Source organism: Pristis pectinata, chromosome 9 (genome assembly GCF_009764475.1).
Source record: "Pristis pectinata isolate sPriPec2 chromosome 9, sPriPec2.1.pri, whole genome shotgun sequence".
NCBI classification, from domain to species: Eukaryota; Metazoa; Chordata; class Chondrichthyes; order Rhinopristiformes; family Pristidae; genus Pristis; species Pristis pectinata.
This window is the reverse complement of record NC_067413.1, coordinates 28,025,797-28,048,568: the sequence shown is the minus strand read 5'-3', so window position 1 is coordinate 28,048,568 and position 22,772 is coordinate 28,025,797. Positions and strand designations below refer to the sequence as shown.

At 40.0% G+C, this 22,772-nt stretch overlaps 1 protein-coding gene across 1 annotated transcript in view; it reads right to left on the bottom strand.

Moving 5' to 3' along the window:
* LOC127574459 (kinesin-like protein KIF9) overlaps positions 1-21,056 on the bottom strand; it is a 60,609-nt gene extending 39,553 nt beyond the window's left edge. The window contains exons 1-6 of the mRNA XM_052023475.1: positions 20,997-21,056; positions 19,092-19,316; positions 7,390-7,482; positions 6,593-6,740; positions 5,521-5,537; positions 2,385-2,495 (exon numbers count right to left, since the gene is read on the bottom strand). Coding sequence (XP_051879435.1) covers positions 2,385-2,495; positions 5,521-5,537; positions 6,593-6,740; positions 7,390-7,482; positions 19,092-19,316; positions 20,997-21,056 — 654 coding nt within the window. The remainder of the gene's footprint in view (positions 1-2,384; positions 2,496-5,520; positions 5,538-6,592; positions 6,741-7,389; positions 7,483-19,091; positions 19,317-20,996) is intronic.
* Between the last annotated feature and the right edge of the window lie 1,716 nt (positions 21,057-22,772).

Sequence of the window (22,772 nt, the reverse complement as noted above, 5' to 3'; positions counted from 1 at the left end):
ATCATCATTAGGCACTTTTTGCCCAGTGACTACTCTTATTGCAGGACCCAGATAGAGACCTCAGGCAGAATGTCTGAGATCAGCACTGTCAGACCTGGCCCAATTCTCCTCTGATATCTAGAGACTTTTTTTGCAACAATAATAATTGTTAGCAGTCTGGAGATGAACCCTACATTACTCAGTCCACAGGCTGTTTAAAAATATTTAAGAGACAAGAGTTCATAAACATACTGGTGGACAGAAAAACACATGAGATCAAAGTCAAGCAATACACACACGCGGGCTCATAGACATGCAAACAATATCAAACAGATCACTTGACATGAACCAAGTTAGAAGGAACCTCTAGTGGAAGTGTGGTTTGATAAGAGCACCAAGCTTCACAAACTATGGTTGATTCCCATATATGTTGGATTGGAATAAAGGCATTTTAATTGGTCTCAACACCCTAAGGTTAGGGAAGCAGAAAACATCATGCTGCATTGCATAGCTGCAAAGCATCTCCATACTCCAGGAGGATTGCAGCTGTTTACTGGGTTTTACTCCAACAATAGTGGGGAGAATGTTGTTAAAGGTAGGAAAGTGATGTTGCACACAGGTAGTCTCAGATCAGATGGGCCACGAAAGACTTAATTTCCTGTTATCAAACAATATAATAAACTAAAGATATTTGACCAACTATAATTGCTTTTCCCCCCACTAGTCACTGTGCTATGACAATTTCTGTGCTACCTATCACTCATTTTGCTGTACAGATACACTGACTTTCTCTCTCCTCCCTCTCCTTTGAGGTCGGGCTTGTCTCATTTCCACTCCATTTCACTGGGTTCTGACGCGTCTGATCAGGTCAGAGTAGGACCAACAGTCTGCTGCAGGTTGGGTGGCAGGTGTTTGGTGGAACAGATGGGGTGTGGATCGCATGGGAATCATTGTACTCCATCCAACTCTTATGCCATCCTTCCGTGTGCTCTCGACAAAGAGTCTTGAGGTTCTCAATGACATCTGAACTGCTCCTCCTCCATTTTGAGTGGTCTAGCAGTAGGGATTCCCGTAGGACTGTGGAGATGTTATACATGTTCATAGAAGTTTTGAAAAAATTCTTGAAGCATTTTTTTATCCAACTAATAACCTCTTGCCATGATGGACCTTAGAACAGTGGGTCTGTTTTCAGAGTTTGGTGTTGGGCATGCCCATCCGAGACAATGGAGTATAATGAGGGCCTCCATGCTGGTAATGATGCTGGGGATAGGGCACTGACAGTAGTTTTCTTATCTTGCCTGTGGATTTAGAAGATTTTGTTGAGCAAATGTTTGTGTTTCCTACCCAGTGCTTTCGAGTGCCTGCTACAGAAAGTTCATGACTTGGAAATGTACAGGAAGGTAGTGGTTACTGCTACACAGTAAACCACAATCTTTGTAGCTGATTAAGGTTTTAATCTTCAAACACACTTTTCTACTGATAGCCAAAGACTGTGCTGGAGCAGTTAAGGTGATGCTGAAATTTATCACTGAGAGGTAGGTCCCAAGATAAGTGAAGCAATCCACATATTCCAGTGTTTCATTGTGGACCTTTATTATCAGAGAGTGATGTTGTACAGTGGGACAGGTTGGTTGAAGCCCTTTGTTTTGGGGATGTTGTTAAGGCCAAGACCCATTCAATTATACACTTCACTGAAGAAGCCATCAATGATTTGAAGCTTGGCCTTTGAACAAGTTCAGATGCAAGTATTGTTTGCACAGTGTAGTTTGATAACTGAAGTCAGGGCAACTCTACCTGTCTCCATCATCACCCCATATGAAGGACAATGCAGTTTACTTGATTGTCATGCCATCCACAACTTGAAACAACCTCTCATTCCATCACCAGCATTACGTAGCCCAAGTGTATTTCACAGCAGTATCAGTACATCTTCCTCTGCTGCTGCTTCTTTTTTATTGGCACCCATCCTTCCACATTGATACATACTGTTCTCACCATGGATAGGTGGACTGTTTCAATGGCAATTCATCCACTATCTTAAACATCCATACGATCCACATTCAGTTGCATTGCGTACTATTTACAGGATGATCTGTGGCAACTTGTTAATGCTTGCCTGGCAACATCTCCTAAATCTCCAGTGTTTAGATGGACAGAGTGGACTTACTGTGCTGTTCCTTCTTCGTTGCTAGGTCAAAATCTTGGAATTCCCTACCATACAGCATTGTGGAAGGACCATTATACACAGACTGCAGTGGTTCAACCCGAGGACTCACTATCCTATCACTAAGGCATAAAAACAGAAGGCCTGTTTTTATGCTGGCTCTCACACTTTGACAATGACTTAAAAAAGTACATACCCAAAAGAACAATCACATATCCACATTTTCCCATAAGGTCCTTACCGTTTCTTCAATTTGAGCAGCCTCTCCATAGATATTTGCTACCAAGATAGTGTTGCAGGTCCCACCTAAAGGATGTTGACAAGTGAGCTGCTTAAATACTGCAGGTTCAAACTGAAAGTTTAAGCATTGTACAGAAATTAATTATTAGCAAGGTGGGAGATTAAACTAATTTACTCATTGACAGAAAAGTATCTGAACATGGATGATATAAATGTGTAAAAAGAACATTGCCTAGAAATTGACAGGCTCCTATTTAAGGGCCTTGCTTGTTCAATGGTGTGTTGCTGGGAAATTAAGTAGCAGATTAGGTGCAAAGGGTCATGTGGTACTGAATAGACAAATCAAGCACTTAAGGGTAGCACAGTGGTGCAGCTGGTAGAGGAGCACCAGAGGCCTGGGTTCATTCCTGACCTTGGGTGTTGTCTGGTGGAGTTTGCAAATTTTTGGCATGATCACATAGGTTTCCTCCCACATCCCAAAGACATGCAGGTTGGCAATTTACTGATTGAATTAAATGAGTGCTAGAATCTGGGGGAGTTGATGAGAATGTAATAAGAATAAAAATCAGATTAATGTAGGATTTGTGTAAATAGGTGATTGACGGTCAGCCTAGACTCAGTGGGCTGAGGCCTGCTTCCATGCTGTATGTCTCTATGACTCTGGATGGTGGGATCAATGGGCCAGGATTGGTAAGATGCACATGAAGTAGAGTTCAATTTCAACTTCTGTGGAGTTGAGGTTGCAATTTCACTTTCTTATCAGAATATGAAATCTCCCTCTGCCTTAATATTATTCAAAGGCATTGTTTCCAACAACCTTTGATGAAAAGAGTTCCAAAACCCACGACCTCAGATAAAACAAAATTCACCTCATATCTGTCTTATATGGATAGCTTCTTATTTTTAACAGTGACTAGTTCCAGATTCTCCCATAAGAGGAAACATCCCCTCCGCATCCATTCTGTCAAGAACTCTCTGGATCTTAAATGTTTCAATCAAGTCCTTTCTCACTCTTCTAAACTATCAGATAGCCTATCCAACTTTTTATCATAAGACAACCTTCTCGTTTCAACTAATAGTTCAGTAAATCTTCACTGAACCATTTCCAATGCATTATCATTCTTCCTCAAATAAAGAGACAAATATTGTATGCAGTACTCCAGATGAAGTCTCACTAATGCCCTAAGTAACTGAAGCATAATTTCACTAGTTTTGTATTTAGTCCCCCTAGCAATAAAGAATAACATTTCTGTATTTTTCTAGATTACTTACAGTACCAGCACACTAACCTTTTGAGAATTATGCGTGAGGTCACCTAGATCCTGTGTAACTCACGCTCTACAATCTCTCACCACTTAGACAATGGAGGGAGAGTTAATAGATAATAAAAAGACTGGGGCCAGGATTGGTAGGTTGAAGGACTGGGTCAGAAGATTGATAAATGAGTAAGACAGTGAGTTGAAACAAAATGTTGGAGCTGGGATTAGTCAGTAGAGGGGTTGAGGCAAGAGTTCATAGAGAGAGGAAGCAGCATTGAGATTGGTAGGTAAAGTGTTTATGTTGGAATGGGTAGATCAAAGATCTGGGGTGAGGGGCATGGTTGGGCAGGGAGATGATGGATTTAGTCAATAGGGGATGGGGAATGGTGTCAGCTCAACAGTATGGTGATAGACGTATGGCAGTAGTTGGGAAGGATGAAGGTAGCAGGCTGGTAAGGGCGGTGAACATGACTGAGGATTTTGTGGGGTAGGAGGGGACGGTGGCTGGTAGTGTAGCAGGACCAGGTACCTACGTTACTAATGGGAGACCAATCTAAGACAAGTTGCCAATGTGAGACTAAACAGGCATGTCTCAACATGAGTGGCCTATAGATGCATACATAAATGAAAATCCCAGAAGTTGTGTACAGGCATGTATTGAATGCCATTGTGCATGTCCAGGTTTCTTTGCGCATTAGAGTGTTAAAGAATCTAAAAGAAAAGTAATGGACTTTGTGGAACTTGCAATAAATCCCCAATTTTTGAATAAAATTTCCATTGAAATTAAAGCACATAAAATATAATCATCCAATTTTCAGGCATTTTTTTAAAAAAAGAATTGAAGGATATGATAAAGAATATAGTTTCTTCTGTCAGGAAGGAATGATTGATCTCTAATATAAGAGTAACATTTCTTGACTATCTATCCACTGTGTCTGTATATGGTATTTCTGTTATGGCAACAGGCAAAATTTTTGTGTACATCAAAAGCATGTGCATTTTTATTGTAATACATTTTATTTTAATACATTTTCAACATTGCCACACTTACCATAAACATCCATTCCATCCACTACAGCACACAATGGTTTCAGGGGGTACAAAATGTGCTGCTGTTGCCCAGGCTACTTCAATAGTAACTCCCAAACTGGTGACCTCTACACTAAGAAGGTTAAGGGCAGCAGGCACATGTGAACACTACCACCTGCAGGTTCCCCTTCATATTGCACACCATCTTCATTTGGAAATACCTTGCTGGTCATTCAGTGTCACTGGGTACAAGTCTTTGAATATCCTACACAACAGCACTCTGGGAGTACCTTCACGTGAAGGACTGCAGCAGTTCAAAGAGGCAGCTCACATACTACCTTCCCAAGTGTAAGCAGGGATGGGCAATAAATGTTGGCCTTGCCAACAATGTCCATATCGCAGAAAATGAATGAAAAAATAAAATAGTAACCAGGTCAATGCTTTCCTTACAATTTGTACAATATTACTTTGTTTAAGACAGATATATTTCAGCTATTCAGTAAGCCCTACATCCAATATAGGGAATTCAACACTAGGCCTACTCCTAAATGACAAAATGCAGTGAGAAATGCTAAAATTAGCAAAGATGAACTGACAGGTTTATTCCTTGAACTAACAATTATGTAACAATGTAAGTTTAAATACTAACAGGAAAGTGTTTTTTCAACTTTACGATATCCTCAAACTAATTGAGGTTCTGTCAACGAACTTGTTTTTTTAAAACCATTTTTCAACACCTCCTGTTTGATGAACAAACAGACTTCTTCAATAGGCTACATGTAGAGAAATCTTAGGGATGCTCTTGGTAGTTTTGTTACCATATCACTACATATTATGTATGGGGAGTACCTTCTTCCCAACCCTACCTTCAAAAGAAACACAATTAACATTTTATAATCTACAGTGTTATCCCTTGAATGCCAAATAGATAAAGCAGTGGCATGAGAGACCATAATTCCATCTGATCTTCTAAGCCTGACTGTTTTCCTATGCAGACATGCTAGTCCTTAACCCCCCGTGCACCCCCCCCCCCCCACCCCGGGAAGGAATTGGGTCTGTCCTTGAGGACTTGAAGGTGAAATGTTGAAAATAAGCACACAGCTCATTATCCAGCTTGGAGCAGAAGGGAGAGATGGTCCCTCCAGGCTCTTTGCCTGCTTCCATGTAAAGAAGTATCTTTCCCTCCACTGCTCTTTCAGCATCTCCATCCCAACTCCTCCTCCATGCTTGCTGCTTTTCCTAAGGAATGGTAGTAGCACAGTATATGTGCAAGTAGACCAGGAAATAAAATCAGCTGCTTTACTGGTCTCCTCTGCCCATTATTGAGTGGAGAACAATTGAGAAAACTTTGGAAAGAATTATGGAGGAAATTCTTTCCTGGGTAGGACACTCACATTATGTATCCCTGGCATGTTCTTGTTCCACTACAATGGCAGCGGTAAACTCAGGCTTTATTTTCATTCTCAATACATAGGTGGGAAGGGAAGGCTACTACTGAAGACCTGTTCATCTTTGCCAAGAAGGTGAAGAATAAACTTCTTTGTGGTATTTGAATGATTGAGTGCTTGCTAGTTCAGTTAAGATTCATCCATGTCCATATTGGGCAGGAGTCATGAAGGTCATGAAAGATAAGAATGACAGCTTTTCTTCCCTAAATAACATTAGTAAGTGGTTGAGATTTGACATTAATATGACCAGGTTTTAATTTCCAATTGAAAATAAATACCAAGTTCAAATTTGAGATTTCCTAAGAGTACTGAAATATCTTTGTTGGATTTCGAGTCCAGGTCTCTGGATTACTAGTATAAATACATCAATCTCATTAGCAGAAATCTTTCTACTAATACTCATCTCATTCTCTTATTTCATTTGATTAATTTCTAGTGCTTCTATGAACTCTCTACTTCTTCTACGTGCTTACCTATGGAATCCTTCAGTGCATGCGTGAGTTTGCTCTGCCTAAACGGAATATGCTCTCTCTTGGAATCAGCAAGAGCAATAATGGCCTGTTCAAGGAAGGAGAGTGACTTATTGATGTACATTGCTTCTCGCATCACCTGTCCTTCAGACTGAAATAACAAAAAAGAAGTTAGTGCAGGTTAAAAGGATATAATGTAATGGTTAAATAGTTAATTTTTGTTTTGTTTCTGATTTATGAGTTCCAGGGAAATCAAACATTCTACAATTCTGGCATTCATGTTTGCCTTAGTTCAGACATTGTTCTCCTGCCTTTAACTTCAAGTTGCTAGTTGATCCTCCAGATCAGAGATCTGTGGTCTTTGCATTAATCACACTATTTGTAGAGGATGGACAAGTTCCTATTATCATTGTTGATGATCATTTATCTCTGGACCAACATCTCCAAAAACAGATGAGCTGGTCATTCATCTCATTGCTGTTTGTGTTACCTTATGTGCAAAATGATAACTAAATTTACCTATATTTAAAAAAAACAGCAAAGTACACTGGAAAATAATTAATTTGCTTAAAGCTGAAGTAGAAAAGGTGGCTCAACATTGGGTAAAGTGCTATTTGTCCATTCATGCAATGGACTGTCAGCACTGAAGGTGGTGCTATCTCATCTGAAGATGCCACTATTGCACTAATGTGCTCAATGAAGCACACAAGTCCCCTTATGGGTTGCTTGACCACGAATATCTGCCCTAGAGAATTACCAGCTGAGCAAAAATCAGAATGATGCATTTGATAGTAACTCACTCCTGTCTTTCCCAAGCGTTCAGAACCTGCAAGATCCACCATGTTGAGTTTTGAGGTCAAGTACTTGACTTCTGAAGCCTCCTTCCACCGAGTCTGCAAACAAGGAAGAAAATTAAGGTGGAAAATTAAGTAAGAGGCTTTGCTTAAAAATTTAATTTGTGGAGATGGCCAGTAGATTAATCAGCAAGTGGAAGACAAAGGTTAAGTTTTTGAATAGATGAGGGGATGTCTTATTCATTCATCAGCTCTTCTGTGAGCATCATAGAGTCGTGGTTGAAAGACGATCACAGCTAGGAGCTAAACGTTCAAGGATACACATCCCATCGAAAAGACAGGCAGGTGGGCAGAGGGGGTGGGGTGGCCCTGTTGGTAAAAAATGAAATCAAATCCTTAGCAAGAGACCATAGGATCAGAAGATGTAGAATCCTTGTGGGTAGAGTTAAGAAACTGCAAGGGTAAAAAGACCCCGACGGGAATTATATACAGGCTTCCGAATTGTAGCCAGGATGTGCGGTACAAATTACAACAGGAGATAGAAAAGGCATGTAAGAAGGGCAATGTTACGGTGGTCATGGGGGATTTCAATATGCAGGTAGATTGGGAAAATCAGGTTGGTACTGGATCCCAAGAGAAGGAATTTGTAGAATGCCTACGAGATGACTTTTTAGAGCAGCTTGTGGTCGAGCCCACTAGGGAAAAGGCAATTCTGGATTTGGTGTTGTGCAATGAACCAGATTTGATTAGGGAGCTTAAGGTAGACGAACCCTTAGGAGGCAGTGATCATAATATGATAGAATTCAGCCTGCAGTTTGAGAGGGAGAAGCTAAAATCGGATGTATCGGTATTACAGTTGAGTAAAGGTAACTACAGAGGCATGAGAGAGGAGCTAACCAAAGATGATTGGAAGGGGACCTTAGCAGGGATGATGGTAGAGCAGCAATGGCAGGAGTTTCTGGGAGTAATTTGGAAGATGCAGGATCAGTTCATCCTAAAGAAGGAGAAGCATTCTAAGGAGGATGAGGCAACCGTGGCTGACAAGGGAAGTCAAAGACAGCATAAAAACAAAAGAGAGGGCATACAATATTGCAAAAACTAGTGGGAAGCTAGAGGATTGGAAAGCTCTTAAAAACCAACAGAAGGCACCACTAAAAAAGCAATAAGGGGAGAAAAGATGAAATATGAAGGTAAGCTAGTCAATAATAAAAGGGGATACCAAAAGTTTTATATAAAAAGAGAAGCAAGAGTGGTCATTGGACCACTGGAAAATGACGCTGGAGAGGTAGTAATAGGGAACAAAGAAATGGCGGATGAACTGAATAAGTATTTTGCGTCAGCCTTCACTACGGAAGACACCAGCAACGTCAGAAATTCAAGAGAGTCAGGGAGCAGAAGTGAGTCACTATTACTAAGGAGAAGGTGCCTGGGAAACTGAAAGGTCTGAAGGTAGATAAGTCACCTGGACCGGATGGACTACACCCCAGGGTTCTGAAAGAGGTAGCTGAAGAAATAGTGGAGGCATTAGTATTGATCTTTCAAGAATCACTAGATTCAGGAATGGTTCCGGAGGACTGGAAGATCACAAATGTCACTCCACTCTAAGAAGGGAGGGAGGCAAAATACAGGAAGTTATAGGCCAGTTAGCCTGACTTCAGTGGTTGGTAAGATGTTAGAGTCCATGATTAAGGATGAGGTTTCGGGGTACTTGGAAGCTAATGGTAAAATAGGCCGAAGTCAGCATGGTTTCCTTAAGGGGAGAGCTTGCCCAACAAATCTGTTGGAATTCTTTGAGGAAGTAACAGGCAGGATAGACAAAGGAGAGTCAGTGGATGACGTTGTTTACTTAGATTTTCAGAAGGCCTTTGACAAGATGCCGCACATGAGGCTGCTAAACAAGATAGGAGCCCACGCCATTACAGGAAAGGTACTAGCATGGATAGAAAATTGGCTGACTGGCAGAAGGCAAAGAGTGGGAATAGAGGGGGCTTTTTCTAGTTGGCTGCCGGTGACTAGTGGTGTTCCGCAGCGGTCAGTGTTGGGTCTGCTACTTTTCACGTTCTATGTTAATGATCTGGATTACGGAATTGATGGCTTCGTGGCCAAGTTTGCGGATGATACAAAGATAGGTGGAGGGGCAGGTAGTGCTGAGGAAGCAGGAAGTCTGCAGAAGGACTTGGACAGGTTGGTAGAATGGGCAAAGAAGTGGCAGATGGAATACAGCATAGGGAAGTGTGAGGTCATGCACTTTGGTTGAAGGAATAAAAGCATAGACTATTTTCTAACTGGGGACTGAATTCAGAAATCGGAGATGCAAAGGGACTTGGTAGTCCGAGTGCAGGATTCCCTAAAGGTTAACTTGCAGGTTGAGTCAGTAGTAAGGAAGGCAAATGCAATGTTAGCATTCATTTCAAGAAGACTAGAATATAATAGCAAGGGTGTACTGTTGTGGCTTTATAGGGCATTGGTCAGACCACATTTGGAGTATTGCGAGCAGTTTTGGGCCCCATATCCAAGAAAGGATGTGCTGGCATTGGAGAGGGTCCAGAGGAGGTTTACAAAAATGATACTGGGAATGAAAGGGTTAACTTATGAGGAGAGTTTGATAGCTCTGGACCTGTACTCGCTGGAGTTTAGAAAGATGAGGGGGGGATCTCATTGAAACCTACCAAATATTGAAAGGCCTGGATAGAGTGGACATGGAAAGGATGATTCCAGTAGTGGGAGAGTCTAGGACCAGAGATGAGGAGGAATTTCTTTAGCCAGAGGGTGGTGAATCTGTGGAATTCATTGCCACAGATGGCTGTGGAGGCTAAGTCATTGGGTATATTTAAAGCAGAGGTTGATGGGTTCTTGAATAGTAAGGGTGTCAAAAGTTACAGGGAGAATGGGTTTGAAGGAAAATTAAATCAGCCATGATCGAATGGTGGAGCAGATTCGAAGGAGCAGAATTAGACCATTCAGCCCTATGTCTTATGGTCTGATTTGCTCAGCTGGTAGTAACAATCAGTAGATATAGGTCCTCCACAGGTTATGAATGCCCAACTTACGTACAGCCTGTACATGCGAACGAGCATTTGGGAGACCGGCAGGATGGATTTGCTGGCTGCTGTGGGGCTGCAGGCAGCTTCTGCTATGTGGGAACTTGGTTCATGGCAATATCTGAATGGTTGAGTTAAACACCCTGGTTTAACTACACATTGCCCTTGGTTGGCCTTTCTTTTTGTTTAAATATATTGCTGGGCATTTCTGACAGGAACGGAACCCTGTCATAACGTGGGGAGTACCTGTAATCTCACATCCCAAGTGTATGTTGTTCAATATTTACTTATAAGGCACCATAAACTGGGGGTGTAATAATATTCCCTATATGAACAGGATATTCAAGTTTTCTGCACATATGCCTCTCCAACTCTCTCAAAGGCAGATTGAAAAAACATCTGATAAGACCAGATACATAACTATGACACTTTGTTCCGAAAGCTGGTGAATACAGAGAGGAATAGGAATAGTTACAACTGAGCTCATTTAATACAATCAGTACATCCTGTCTTTGAATAAAACCACAAAAAGAATGAAAATGCTATGCTTCTTCATATTAGGGGTCATTAAACAGATAAATAAAATAAATTCTGATGACTATTTTGTAAAATTTATGAACAGCTTTTCCGCACAATTTTCCTTTCAATAACTGAATAACCACCTGGATCTACTGGTATTCACAACCTGTAAGGATTGGTGAGACACATGAAACTTGACATCCCAGGAATAGAATTTTCTTTATTTATTGCTGAGAGTAATTAGAGGCAAGCAATAAACAAAGAAAAGGTGCCTTTCTGAACTGCTGGTAAAGGTTCCTTCACAGCGTTGTAGGGTAGGGAGTTTTAGAATTTAGACCAGTTGGTAATGAAGATGGTGATAGAGTTGGATGCTTTATGATTTGGATGGGAACCTGCAGGTGGCAGTGTTCCCATGTATCTATTGCTCTTGTACTTCTTGATGATACCGGTTTGGAGGGTGCTGTAGCCTAGGTGGGAAACTGCAGTCTATTTTGTGGATGGTAAATACTACAGCCATGGTGTGCCAGAGTCAGAAGTAGTGAATGTCTAAGGTGGTGGATTCAATGTCGATCACTGCTGGATACCTAGCCCCTAGCCTGTTCTTGTAGACGCAGTATTTATGTGGCTGCTCCAGTTGAACTTTGGTCAATGGTTATCCCAGGATGTTGTTTTTGGAGGATTGAGTAAAGGCAATATCATTTAGTGTCAAGGGAAAATTATTAGATTCTCTTTTATTAGAGACAGTCATTGCTTGACACATGTGGCTTGGATATTGCATGCAGCTTCTCTATCTGCATGTCTTGTGTAGCAGGTATAGTCTGCTTTATGTTTTGAGGAGTTGCAAATTGAATTGAACATTCTGTGATATTAGTGAGCATCCCATTTTTGATTTTGTTATAGAAGAAAGTTCATTGATGAAGCAGCTGAAGATTGTTGGGCTTAGTTGTGAGGCATTTATAAGTTCTTGAGGTTGGCTAATAATCTTTTGAACTGTTTACCTAGCTTGAGAATTTTATAATTATTATTACAAACATTAAAAAAGACCTGTTTGAATGCACTCTACTTCACACCACACCAGCTTGTGTATTTATCCTGTTGGCTCAGGTCCTGGATTGTTTAGAATTTAAATAAATTTGTTTAGGTGGCCTTTAGGTAACAAGAATCTACCTATGTTGGGGGAAATTAATAAAGGCTGCAGACCAAAGAGATGACAACTCAGCTTACCTCAACATATATTGTAAAGATGCAGTGAGATCTGGAAGAGCTCTTATTCATTGTATGGGATGCAATAATTCTGTTGGTTTCACCCTGTGACATGAAGGAGTTACAGATTCAATAAAAACCACAAGGTTCAGAGAGGAATTACAGGATAGGCAAGTCAATAATGCTGCTACAAATATAGGGATACAATGCTTGGTGAAGATATTGAAATAGGCCATTTTTAATTAATGCATGTTCCAATCTGCAGACAGTTGATCCTTGATTCAATTGCTTATGGAGTTAGGATTTAGTGAATTTTCCTCAGTGTGTTGAAGATGCTGTTCAAACTGCCAACTTAGTTGCACTATATTCTAGAACTTATTCTTGATCTTATAATTTTGCAACTTTAACCATCCCCACAATTCATTTCTTGACATATCAAACCTCAAGGAAAATGTTTAATGATGGCCACTAAAATATTCAGAAACCAATGTACGCCACAGACGGCTGGTCTCACTAGTGCAAGATGTCTGAATCTCTGAAAGTGGCATCACAGGTAGACAGGGTGGTGAAGAAGGCTTTTGGCACACTGGCCTTCATCAGTCAAGGCACTGAGTATAGAAGTTGGGATGTTATGTTGCAGTTGCACAAGATGTCGGTGAATCTGCATTTGGAATATATTGTGTTCAATTTTGGTCACCCTGCTATAGGAAAGAGGCCATTAAGCTGGAAAGAGTGCAGAGAAGATATACGAGGATATTGCCAGGACTTGAGAGACTGAGAGAAGTTGAGCAGGCTGGGACTTTTTTCATTGGAGCGTAGGAGAATAAGGGGTGATCTTATAGAGGTGTATAAAAATATGAGGGGCATAGACAGGGTGAATGCACACAGTCTTTTTCCCAGGGTTGAGGAATCAAAAACAAAAGGTCATAGGTTTAGGGTGAGAGGGGAGAGATTTAATAGGAACCTGAGGTGCAATCTTTTCATCTAGAGGGTGGTCTGTATTTCGAATGAGTTGCCAGAGGAAGTGCTTGAGGCAGGGACATTAACAACATTTAAAAGACACTTGGCCAGGTACATGAAAGGGAAAGGATTAGAAGGATATGGGCCAAATGCAGCCAAATGGGACTAGATTAGGTGGCATTCTTGGTTGGCATAGACCAGTTCGGCCGAAGGGCTTATTTTCATGCTGTGCGACCTTATGACTATGACTGACTGCATATTGGGACTGTTGCATCTCATTTATGAATTCATATGGAACAAAATAGTAGTAATAATCTGCACTATTAGTTTCTTCTCCTAGGCTCTCCCAAAAGTGCCCAATAGTTTATTGCTTAAATCCAGGAGATTACATCAGGATCAAGGTGGGCTGGTAACAATGCATGATCAAACTGAGTCCTCACAGAGCTTATTTAGAGCTTATGAAATTACACCTGCATTAAGTGTACACCTGCATGAATGTATCAACCAAAATGGTAAATATCAGACATGGACTGAACCACATATAGATCAATTTATACAAAGAAGGATACTCAGAAATTGGATTTCATCCTCATTTGGTGTACCAAACAAATTTTGCAAGCAGCACTAGCAACAAAGTAAGGACATCAAAAAGAAAATGAAATTAGAACATTCTAACTTATTGTGGTTCTCTCCCATTCGGAAGCAATAGAACATGACCCGCACATTTATAGATGCCTATTATGCTGAGCTCACAGATGTTGTATCATTCATGAGCTGCCTGTTAGGAAGTGGGTCAGCTCAGCTAACATGCAGTCTCCATGGTGGTCAAACAAATTGCTGTGAAGGGGAAGCAAAATGAAAATAGTATGGAGGTGGGGTGGGGGTGGCAGTTGTGGGAGCAGCGATGGTGCACTGGTCTCCTCATGGAGTCCCCAGTGCTATGGAGCCGCACATTTGGGCTCCATACCACAAGTGGGTCAATGCCACAATGAGTAACCGGATCATTGAAACCACAGATTTTAATATGTGCATAGATACAGAATTGCTGCAATCCAAGTCAGTGAAGCCTGTGGTGAAAAGATCAGCAAGTAAAAATGAATGTGGGCAAGTCAGTGCCTAGAAAACTGATCTCCCAGGAGGACCCATGGTTGCTAACTTGCTGCATGGCTTGATCTTTCTTTTAGTCAGGTCATAGTTCATGAACTTTCAACCCAATTGCTGGTAGAAAGGAAGTAATAAATGCTTCACATATTGATGACATGATTGTATGTATGAATGATGATGCAGAAATAATGCCCACACTGGGCTGAATCATGTATAGAACTGCCATATCCAGTTTTCCAATGGGAGGATCTTCAGCAAGAAATGAACATAAACATATCAAAGCTTACATAAACCACTCTTTAGGCATGATTTACTCATAAAAAAGAAGCATCGCGCTTAATTTCTAGGAAAGTTTGGCACCTTATGATTGTAAAGTATGTGTGCTCAGTGGGTTCTTAATCTTCCAGTGAAGTGCTTACAGTGTGTGTAATCTGATGCATAAGACAGGAAAGCAAACAAGTTGGGTCTGGTTTATTCAAGGATTCTTCACAGCTTTACTCTGGAAATTTCTACACACAATATTGCAGACCAGCTATCAGTTAGTCACAAGACAATCTTTAAAGGAATGACAGCCTTAAAGCAAGAATTACTGTTCATAACTAATATTACCTTATTTGGCAAGCTTATTTTGAAAGTTCAAAGTTAAAAGCTAGGGTGTCATTTTCTGATTTTCCTCTGATGATAAGAACCCCTCCTTGCCAAATGAACATGCTTGGAAATCACAGGCAGCAGATTTCTATGTCACAAATAAGTAAGATAAATTGCACGCCTAGATGTTCATGCAGAATACCATCCCCGCCCACGACCCCCTCCCCCATTAATTTAAGTGGCTCCTGGTTGAAATACTTTATCCTCCCACATGATGGCAGTGGGTTGCTTTGGTACAGACTCTACCTGCAGAAATTCTCTGAGTGCATCAGACTTCTGGATAGGAATGGAAACACAAGGCCAATATCCCACTTCTTTCTTTCTATTCTTGACATTCTAATTTTGAATCTATCCACAACTGGGTTCCTCTGACAGTAATTATGGAAGTACTGTGGAAACCAACACTCCCAGTCTTATTGGGCCAGATCATCAAGTACAAGATAAATTTCAACCATCCTGTCTGTGTAGCTCTTCAAAGAACAATGTGCATTATTCCTCACAATGTATATCCAAGTTGCTTTTGAAAGTTGCTTTGAGTGTGCTTCTATCACACTTTTAGTCAGTGCATTCCAGATTACAGCAAAGTAGTATAAAAAATATTCTCCTAATTTCTGCCAACCTTCATCCATTGCCAACCTTAACTTATTTTATTGGTTAATGACTGACATACTAATGGAAACTATTTCTCATTTATCAAAATCCTTAATAATTTTCACTGTCTCCAACCTTCTATTCTGCTAAGGTGTGAACAGTTCCATTTTAAATTAAAATTCTTCCTTCAGCATTTTAAACACAAGATGATGAGAATGACAATAAATTTTTTAAACATCAAATGCAGGATACACTGTTCATAAATAACATTCATATATTAAATGTCTGAGGAGTTTCTTTCTGAGTGAATTACTTCTAAAGTGTAGTCACCATTATTTTTGGAGGTGAATGTGGCAGTCAAGTTAATGACAGCAAAATCTTACAAAGAGCAATGAAGTGAATGTCCATTGTGAATGGTGGAGCAGATTTAGGAAGACATCGTGTCCAAGACTTCAGGAGGATTCTTTCTTAAATGCCAGCATGGGATCTTTTATCTGAATATGGCCTCAGTTAATATCTCATCTAAAGATTAGCATCTCCAATAACAACACATTTTCTTAATACTGCAGATGAAGCATCTGCCATACCATCCACTTAGTCTCAAAGACTACCATGGCCATCTCTGACCCTTGTGTCCTCTACCCTCCATATTTCACTTCTTTCAAACATCATTTCATTTTCCTTTCACATATAGAAAATATTGTCACTACATCAGCAGCGTGTTAAAAATACATATTTTCTATTTACTCTGACCTTTTAGCTGAGAAATTGCTCTGCACCTCTAATGTGCTAGAGCCATGTTTTGTGTGTGGGTTTTTGCTACAAAATTCCATGGTGTTACGTTTCAAAGTCATACATCACAGAGGCCTTTACCCTGCAATATGTGGATTCCAGGTGGGAATTCACCAAGGAGAAGAATATAATGAGTTGAGGGAGGGATATGCTGATTGTCTTGATCATATTGATATTAGGGTGTTAAATGTCTTGGAACACCCATTCCCAGGGTCAGATGAGATCTATCCCAGAATGCTATGGGAAACAAGGGAGGAGATTGCTGGGGCCCTGACGGAGATTTTTGCATCTTCATTAACCACAGGCGAGGTACCAGAAGACTCGAATATGGCTAATGTTGTTCCTCTATTTAAGATGGGTAGTATAGATAAGCCAGGTAATGACAGGCTGCTGAGCCTTACACCAGTGCTAAGGAAATTATTGGAGAAAGTTCTAAGGGACAGGATTTATGTTCATTTGGAAGGACAGGGATTGATTAGGGCTAGTCAGCATGCCTTTGTGAGAGGGAAATCCTGTCTCATTAATTTGATCTGAGTTTTTTGAGGAAGGTTAAAGCATATGAGATCCAAGGAAAGATGGCTAATTGGATCCAAAATTGGCTTGGTGGTGGAAAGATGTTTTTTCTGATTGGAAGTTAGTGACTAGTAGCATACCACAGGGATTGGTGCTGGGATCTTTGCTGTTTGTGATATATGTTAACAACTTGGATGTGAATGTAGGAGGTATGATTAGTAAGTTTGCGAATGACATGAAAATGACTGGTGCTGTGGAAAGCGAGTAAGGTTATCTATGGATAGAGCATGATATAGATCAGTTGGAACGTTGGGCAGAGCATTGGCAGATGGAATTTAATCACAACAAGTGCATTTTGGGAAGTCAAATAGAGGTAGAACATGTGCAGTAAACGGCAGGGCACTAAGGAATGTTGAACAGAGGGAACTTGGGTTTAATTCCATAGTTCATGAAAGTGGCAACATAGGTGGACAGGATGACAAAGAAGGTAAGTGGCTTGCTTGTCTTCATGGATTGGGGTGTAGAAAATAAGAGTTGGGATGTTATGTTGTAATTGTACAAAACTCTGGTTAGGCTGCACTTCAAGTATTTTATACAGTTTTGGTCATCACAGGTATAGGAAGGATGTGATTGCGCTGGAGAGAGTGCAGAGGAGATTCACCAGGATGTTGCCTGGATAGAAGGACATTAGTTACGGGAAGAGATTGGATAGGCTGGGTGTGTTTTCCCTGGATTGAAGGAGGCTGAGGGGTGACGTGATGAAACTGTATAAGATTATGAAAGGCATAAGAAGGGCATAGTCAAAATCTGTTCTCCTTAGTAGGGTTGTCAAAAACAAGAGGGTATAGTTTTAAGATCAGAGGTTGGAGTTTTAAAGGGGATTTGAGGGGTAAGTTCTTTTACATAGAGGGTGGTTGATAGCTGGAATGTGCTGACGGAGGAGGTGGAAATATCAGATACAATTACTACATTTAGGAGGCGTGGTAGGCCAAAGGGCCTATTTCTGTAACGTACAACTCTCTGACTTGAGTTATGTACAACTGGGGAGCATGGACATAGTGGGCCAAAAGGCCTGTTTCTGTGCTGTACAGCTCTACGATTCTATAACTGTGATTAACAAAGGCTTGGGAGAGAGGAGGAAAGAAGGGTGAAGCTTCAACCAGTGAGTTCTATTGTTGGGGTCACAGCTCTCTTGGTCATCAATTACCCAACTGAGCCAATGACACTGAGAACCGATGTACCTCATTCTCTTCTGCCAGTTGAGGGAATGCTACATTACCATAAATGTCCATTCCTTGGACCCTAACCTATTCCAGTCACTTTTATTGATTTAATGTACCATTTAAAGAACAAAAGGAATTCTTCCAGTGTCCTGGCCATACTCTTCCCTCAAACAATTTCACCAGAAAGAGATTAATTATAAGACATTTACCACATTACTGTTTGCTGGGTCTTGTCAAATATAACAACAGTGAATGGACTTCAAGAAAAGAATTAATGTATATGAAGCAATTCAGATATTTCTGAAAGTTGATGAATACATGTTCTTGCTTTCTAATTGCTGTAGGTTAAAGGAATGAGTTAGTTGGGAACAGGATATACTGTATATTAACAAGGTTTAAATGCCATCCAAATGTTTCAAAAGAGAGAATGGTTTACAGATACAGCTGAAGAACAAACAGGTTAATTAGGAGACATGTAATTTTCCAGTTCTTAAAAATTTTTAAACATCCTAGACCATTTCATTCAGAATTTACTGGTGTGGTAGTTATGTGACTGGACTAGTTTAAGACTAACAGTTTAGAAAGTGCATATTCAAATCCCACCTTGGCAGTTCGAGAACATAAATGTATTTTTAAAAAAAAACACCTTATAAGTGACTATGAAGCTAATGAATTGCTATAACAAACCTTTACGGGAAGGAAATCTGTCTTCCTTTCTCAGTCTGGACTAGTTCCACATCAGCATGGTTAATCCTTAACAACCCTCTGAAATAGCTGCAAGTTACTCAGATGTATCAAAGTGCAACACTGCAGCAATTAAATGAGGTCTGCCACACAACAGTCTCTCAAGGGAAATTAAAGTTGGGTGATATACAATAACACAATATTACTGGAAGAGAAGTCAGCAGGCCAAGCAGTGTCTGACAAGATACATTTAACATTTCAGGTCAATGACTTTTTATCAAAACCTATCAGATGAGCAATAAATGTTCACAATAAAGCCTGCAGAAATGAATTTTCTTTAAATATTTCAATCTAGATGTACCCCCTTCCTGAAAACTACCCACCATTATGTCCTTGATTACATTCCCTTGCTTCCCCTCAGTTTTCTCACCTCAAACAGATAGTTGAGGGCATCTTCCTCAGTAGTGACCAGACGGATGGAAAGTCCTTTGATACGCACACCATGGCCGTCCTCCACTATTGTCATCTGTGCATCAGATGTTGGGCTGTCAGGCATGGTGGACAGTAGGTCAAATAGAGTCTCATTGTAAATCTCCAAGTAGGAAACATATACAGTGAGGGCAAGATCTGCTTGTTCTTCCACCTCTTTAAAAATCTGCAGACAAAAATAGTGCATCATCTTTCTTTGTATTCTTTCCCCAGATTTTCGCTTTTCCTCTGTAGTTTAGGTGGTGGAGAGAATAACTGAAGCAGGTGCTGTGATGCTAGTTACCTATGATAGCACTAAAATGACCTGTGTTCCAAAATGGATGTGTGTTTTATGTATTGTACTTCTTCAATTTCATCAGAGGTGGACTGAGGCCAGGTATGTAAAGTTCAACAATCACATTTATTTTACTCAAAAAATTATAAAAGACAGAGAAAAGGGAAAGTGCATTTACAGAGCACATCAAGGCCTCAGTACATCCCAAAGAATGTTATAGCTATTTGATATGTACTCAGTCACTATGAAACACATCAAAAGGACCTTGTAAAGAGAACTAACATACAAGATTAGATCAAGTTTTAGTGATGTTGATTGAGAGATAAACATTGGCTGGATTAACATTGGAAAACGCTCGCCTCTTCTTAGGTGTGTCGGGAGATGTTCTAATCCATTCAGGAATATGCAACCTCTCAGTTTAACATTTCATTTGAAGTACTTCATCTCCAACAGGGCAGTGCTTCCTCAGTATGCACTTTAGAATAACCCTCTTGGATGACATTTGAACCCCCAACATTCTGATATTCAGGAAATTTATTCTTGCAGATTAGAAGGGCAGAAACTCATTTATCTTCAATCTCTTCTGCTGTCATCTTCCTATTCTTCCTTCTCACTGTCCTTCAACTCCATCTTCCTACCCATCCCCTCATATTATTCTTGCTGTCACTAATACCTTTGCTCCCTTGTACAAATCTGAATTCTGTAGTTATATTTTCATACCAAGACACATGCAAATAAACCTAGGCTGCTGTTTCAATACAGTTCTAAGATAGAGCCATATTTTTGGTTGTGTCTCCTTACCTTAAACTAAAGCTCTTTCTTCCCATTCAAATGCATATTATCTCATACCACTTTTTGACATATAGGGAGTTCTGTTGTTGTCCTGTTTACTTTTAACCAGTAACACCAAAAGATTACTTGGTCATTTAACTCAATTGTCCTTTACAGGACCTTGCTGTTTGCAAATTTGGCTGCTGCTTGGTCTACAATCCAATAGTGAATATACTTCAAAAATAATTCTTTGGATGTTCCGAGCAAATGTAAAGGATATTAAATTTCCTGCTAATTAGGATTTCCTTTCATTTCTATCCTCTAACTTCTATCATTACATTGCAAACTTTATCTTATCCAAACAACTACATCCCCTATGGTAGAGATGGTGAATTTGACCATGCGGTCACAAGCAGCCCCAGAAATATGCCACTTTACCTATCAGTGATATGATATTCTATGTTAACGGTTAATTTTAGATACATCTCCGGCCAAATGTTGTGGTTATATTCTCCCTTCAGGCTCAAAACCAGAAATCACCTAATTTATACTCCAGTGATTAAACAAAACTAAAATGTAGATATTTAAAGCCCATAATTGCAAGAAGGACAGGAGATAAAGTAAGGATTTCTGGTTTTGAGAACTTCTGAATAAAAGAAGTTATTGTAGGAGGCAGCACAATGATTTTTGATTAACATACAATGCAGAAGAAAGGAAAACCTGTAGGATGGTGTATCTAGTGCCCAGAGTGAACAGGAGAGGAAATCGCAAGATCACAGTTGATTGTCATTCTGTCAGTACCTGTTGAATTGCCCTGGGAATGATGCCACGGTACTCATATTTCTCTGTAGCTCCAGTCATTGTGTAAGTTTTTCCTGCCCCTGTTTGTCCATAACACATTATTGTACCTGCAGGAAATGTGAAGTACAGTCACTAAAACATGGTACTGGTTTTCCTGTCTCTCAAATTTTCTGGAGAGAGCAGGAAGATTTGCAATTTCTTCATGTCTTGACTAAGGTGAGAGATTTGAATGTTGAAGTGTTTGAATCTGAAGAAAGATGCCCAGAACTTGGATTGCATAATACTGAGCACTATGTGATTAAATATCAATGATTATATGTTGAGATGGTAAGAATTGTAGTCATTCCTACGTCAATGCAGCAATTTGCAAAATTTGACCAACATTTCTGGTTATGACACATAATAATGCGTGTTGGATAGATGCAGAGGGACATGCACGAAGTGACATCATCAATAGCACAATTCCCATTTGCAATATTGGTAATTGAAATTAGGTCATGTTTTTCCCTTCAGAAAAAATTCTTGGCCACTCACAAAGAACATCTGTGGCCCTTTGAGGTCAAAGTCATTGTTATCGTGAACATCCTAGCTTCTGCATCATTTCAAGTGGCTGCAGTGGAAACCCAGGCATACTGAAAATGAACACCTTTCAGTCTTTTAACATTTACTGAATACATTGCTTCTCTATTTTATTCTACCAAAGTGGATGACTTCACATTATATTCCATTCACCCTGTCCTCCCCCATTCACTTAGTCTTCTTATATACCACTGAATCCTCTCTGCACCCTGCTCACAATAACCACTGCTGCCCAGCTTTATATCATCAGTAAGCACGGATCTGTTACATTTGGCCTCTTCATTTAAATTTTTGGTCTAGATTATGAACACCTGAAGCTCCGGCACTGATCCCTACAGTGGCTTACTGTCACAATATCCCTAACTAAAAAACGTGCTGTTATTTTTGGCATATTTAGTTCCCAGCTTTGGTTACCCTACAAGCACATTATAGCTGCTTATTTCTCCTTGTGCCATTAATTCTTACCCTTGTTGCGAATGAGGCAGCTTTACTTTTGTTGTTTTCATTTTGATCAACTTTGCTAGTTAACATTGTTTTTTGCAATTTATTTCATTTGTTCCCTTTTTAACTTCCCCTTCCTGCTTTGTTTCTCTTCTTCCTGAATAATATCCCTAATCCCATAAACTCTCATTCTTTTCATAAACTCGTGTAGCACCTTGTGCAACACATCCACTAGTTCCCTCCTGCCTATTCTGCTGGTTGCAACTTTAAACATGCGAATCCCACTCAGCACTTTAACTGTAATAGACATAACCCTCAGTTGATTCTAAAAGCAACAACCAATGTTTACAGCTAAAGCTGCAACAGGTTTCAACATTGTTGACTAGAGTAACTGATCAGCTTCTACCAAAGGATAGAGCACTCCTCAGGCAGCTATTAAGTAGTTCCAAAACAAAGGGGAAAAGGCATCAATTCCTTATCTTGAAAGGAATTCTATGCTTGTATTATGCAGTCCTGATAATCAAGTTTTAAAGATTCCACAATGATAATTTTATCATTGACATCCATTCTCAGCATCGAGGAATCATTCATTCCAATCATAGGATGGTTAACACATGGAAGGAGACTATTGTCAGCCTGTCGATTGTACTGGCACAATATAAGAGCTATCCAACTGATCTCATTCCCTTGCTTTTCCCATATGGTGATTCTTTTCTTTCAGATAACTATGCAGCTCTCATTTGAACATTTCTTTCC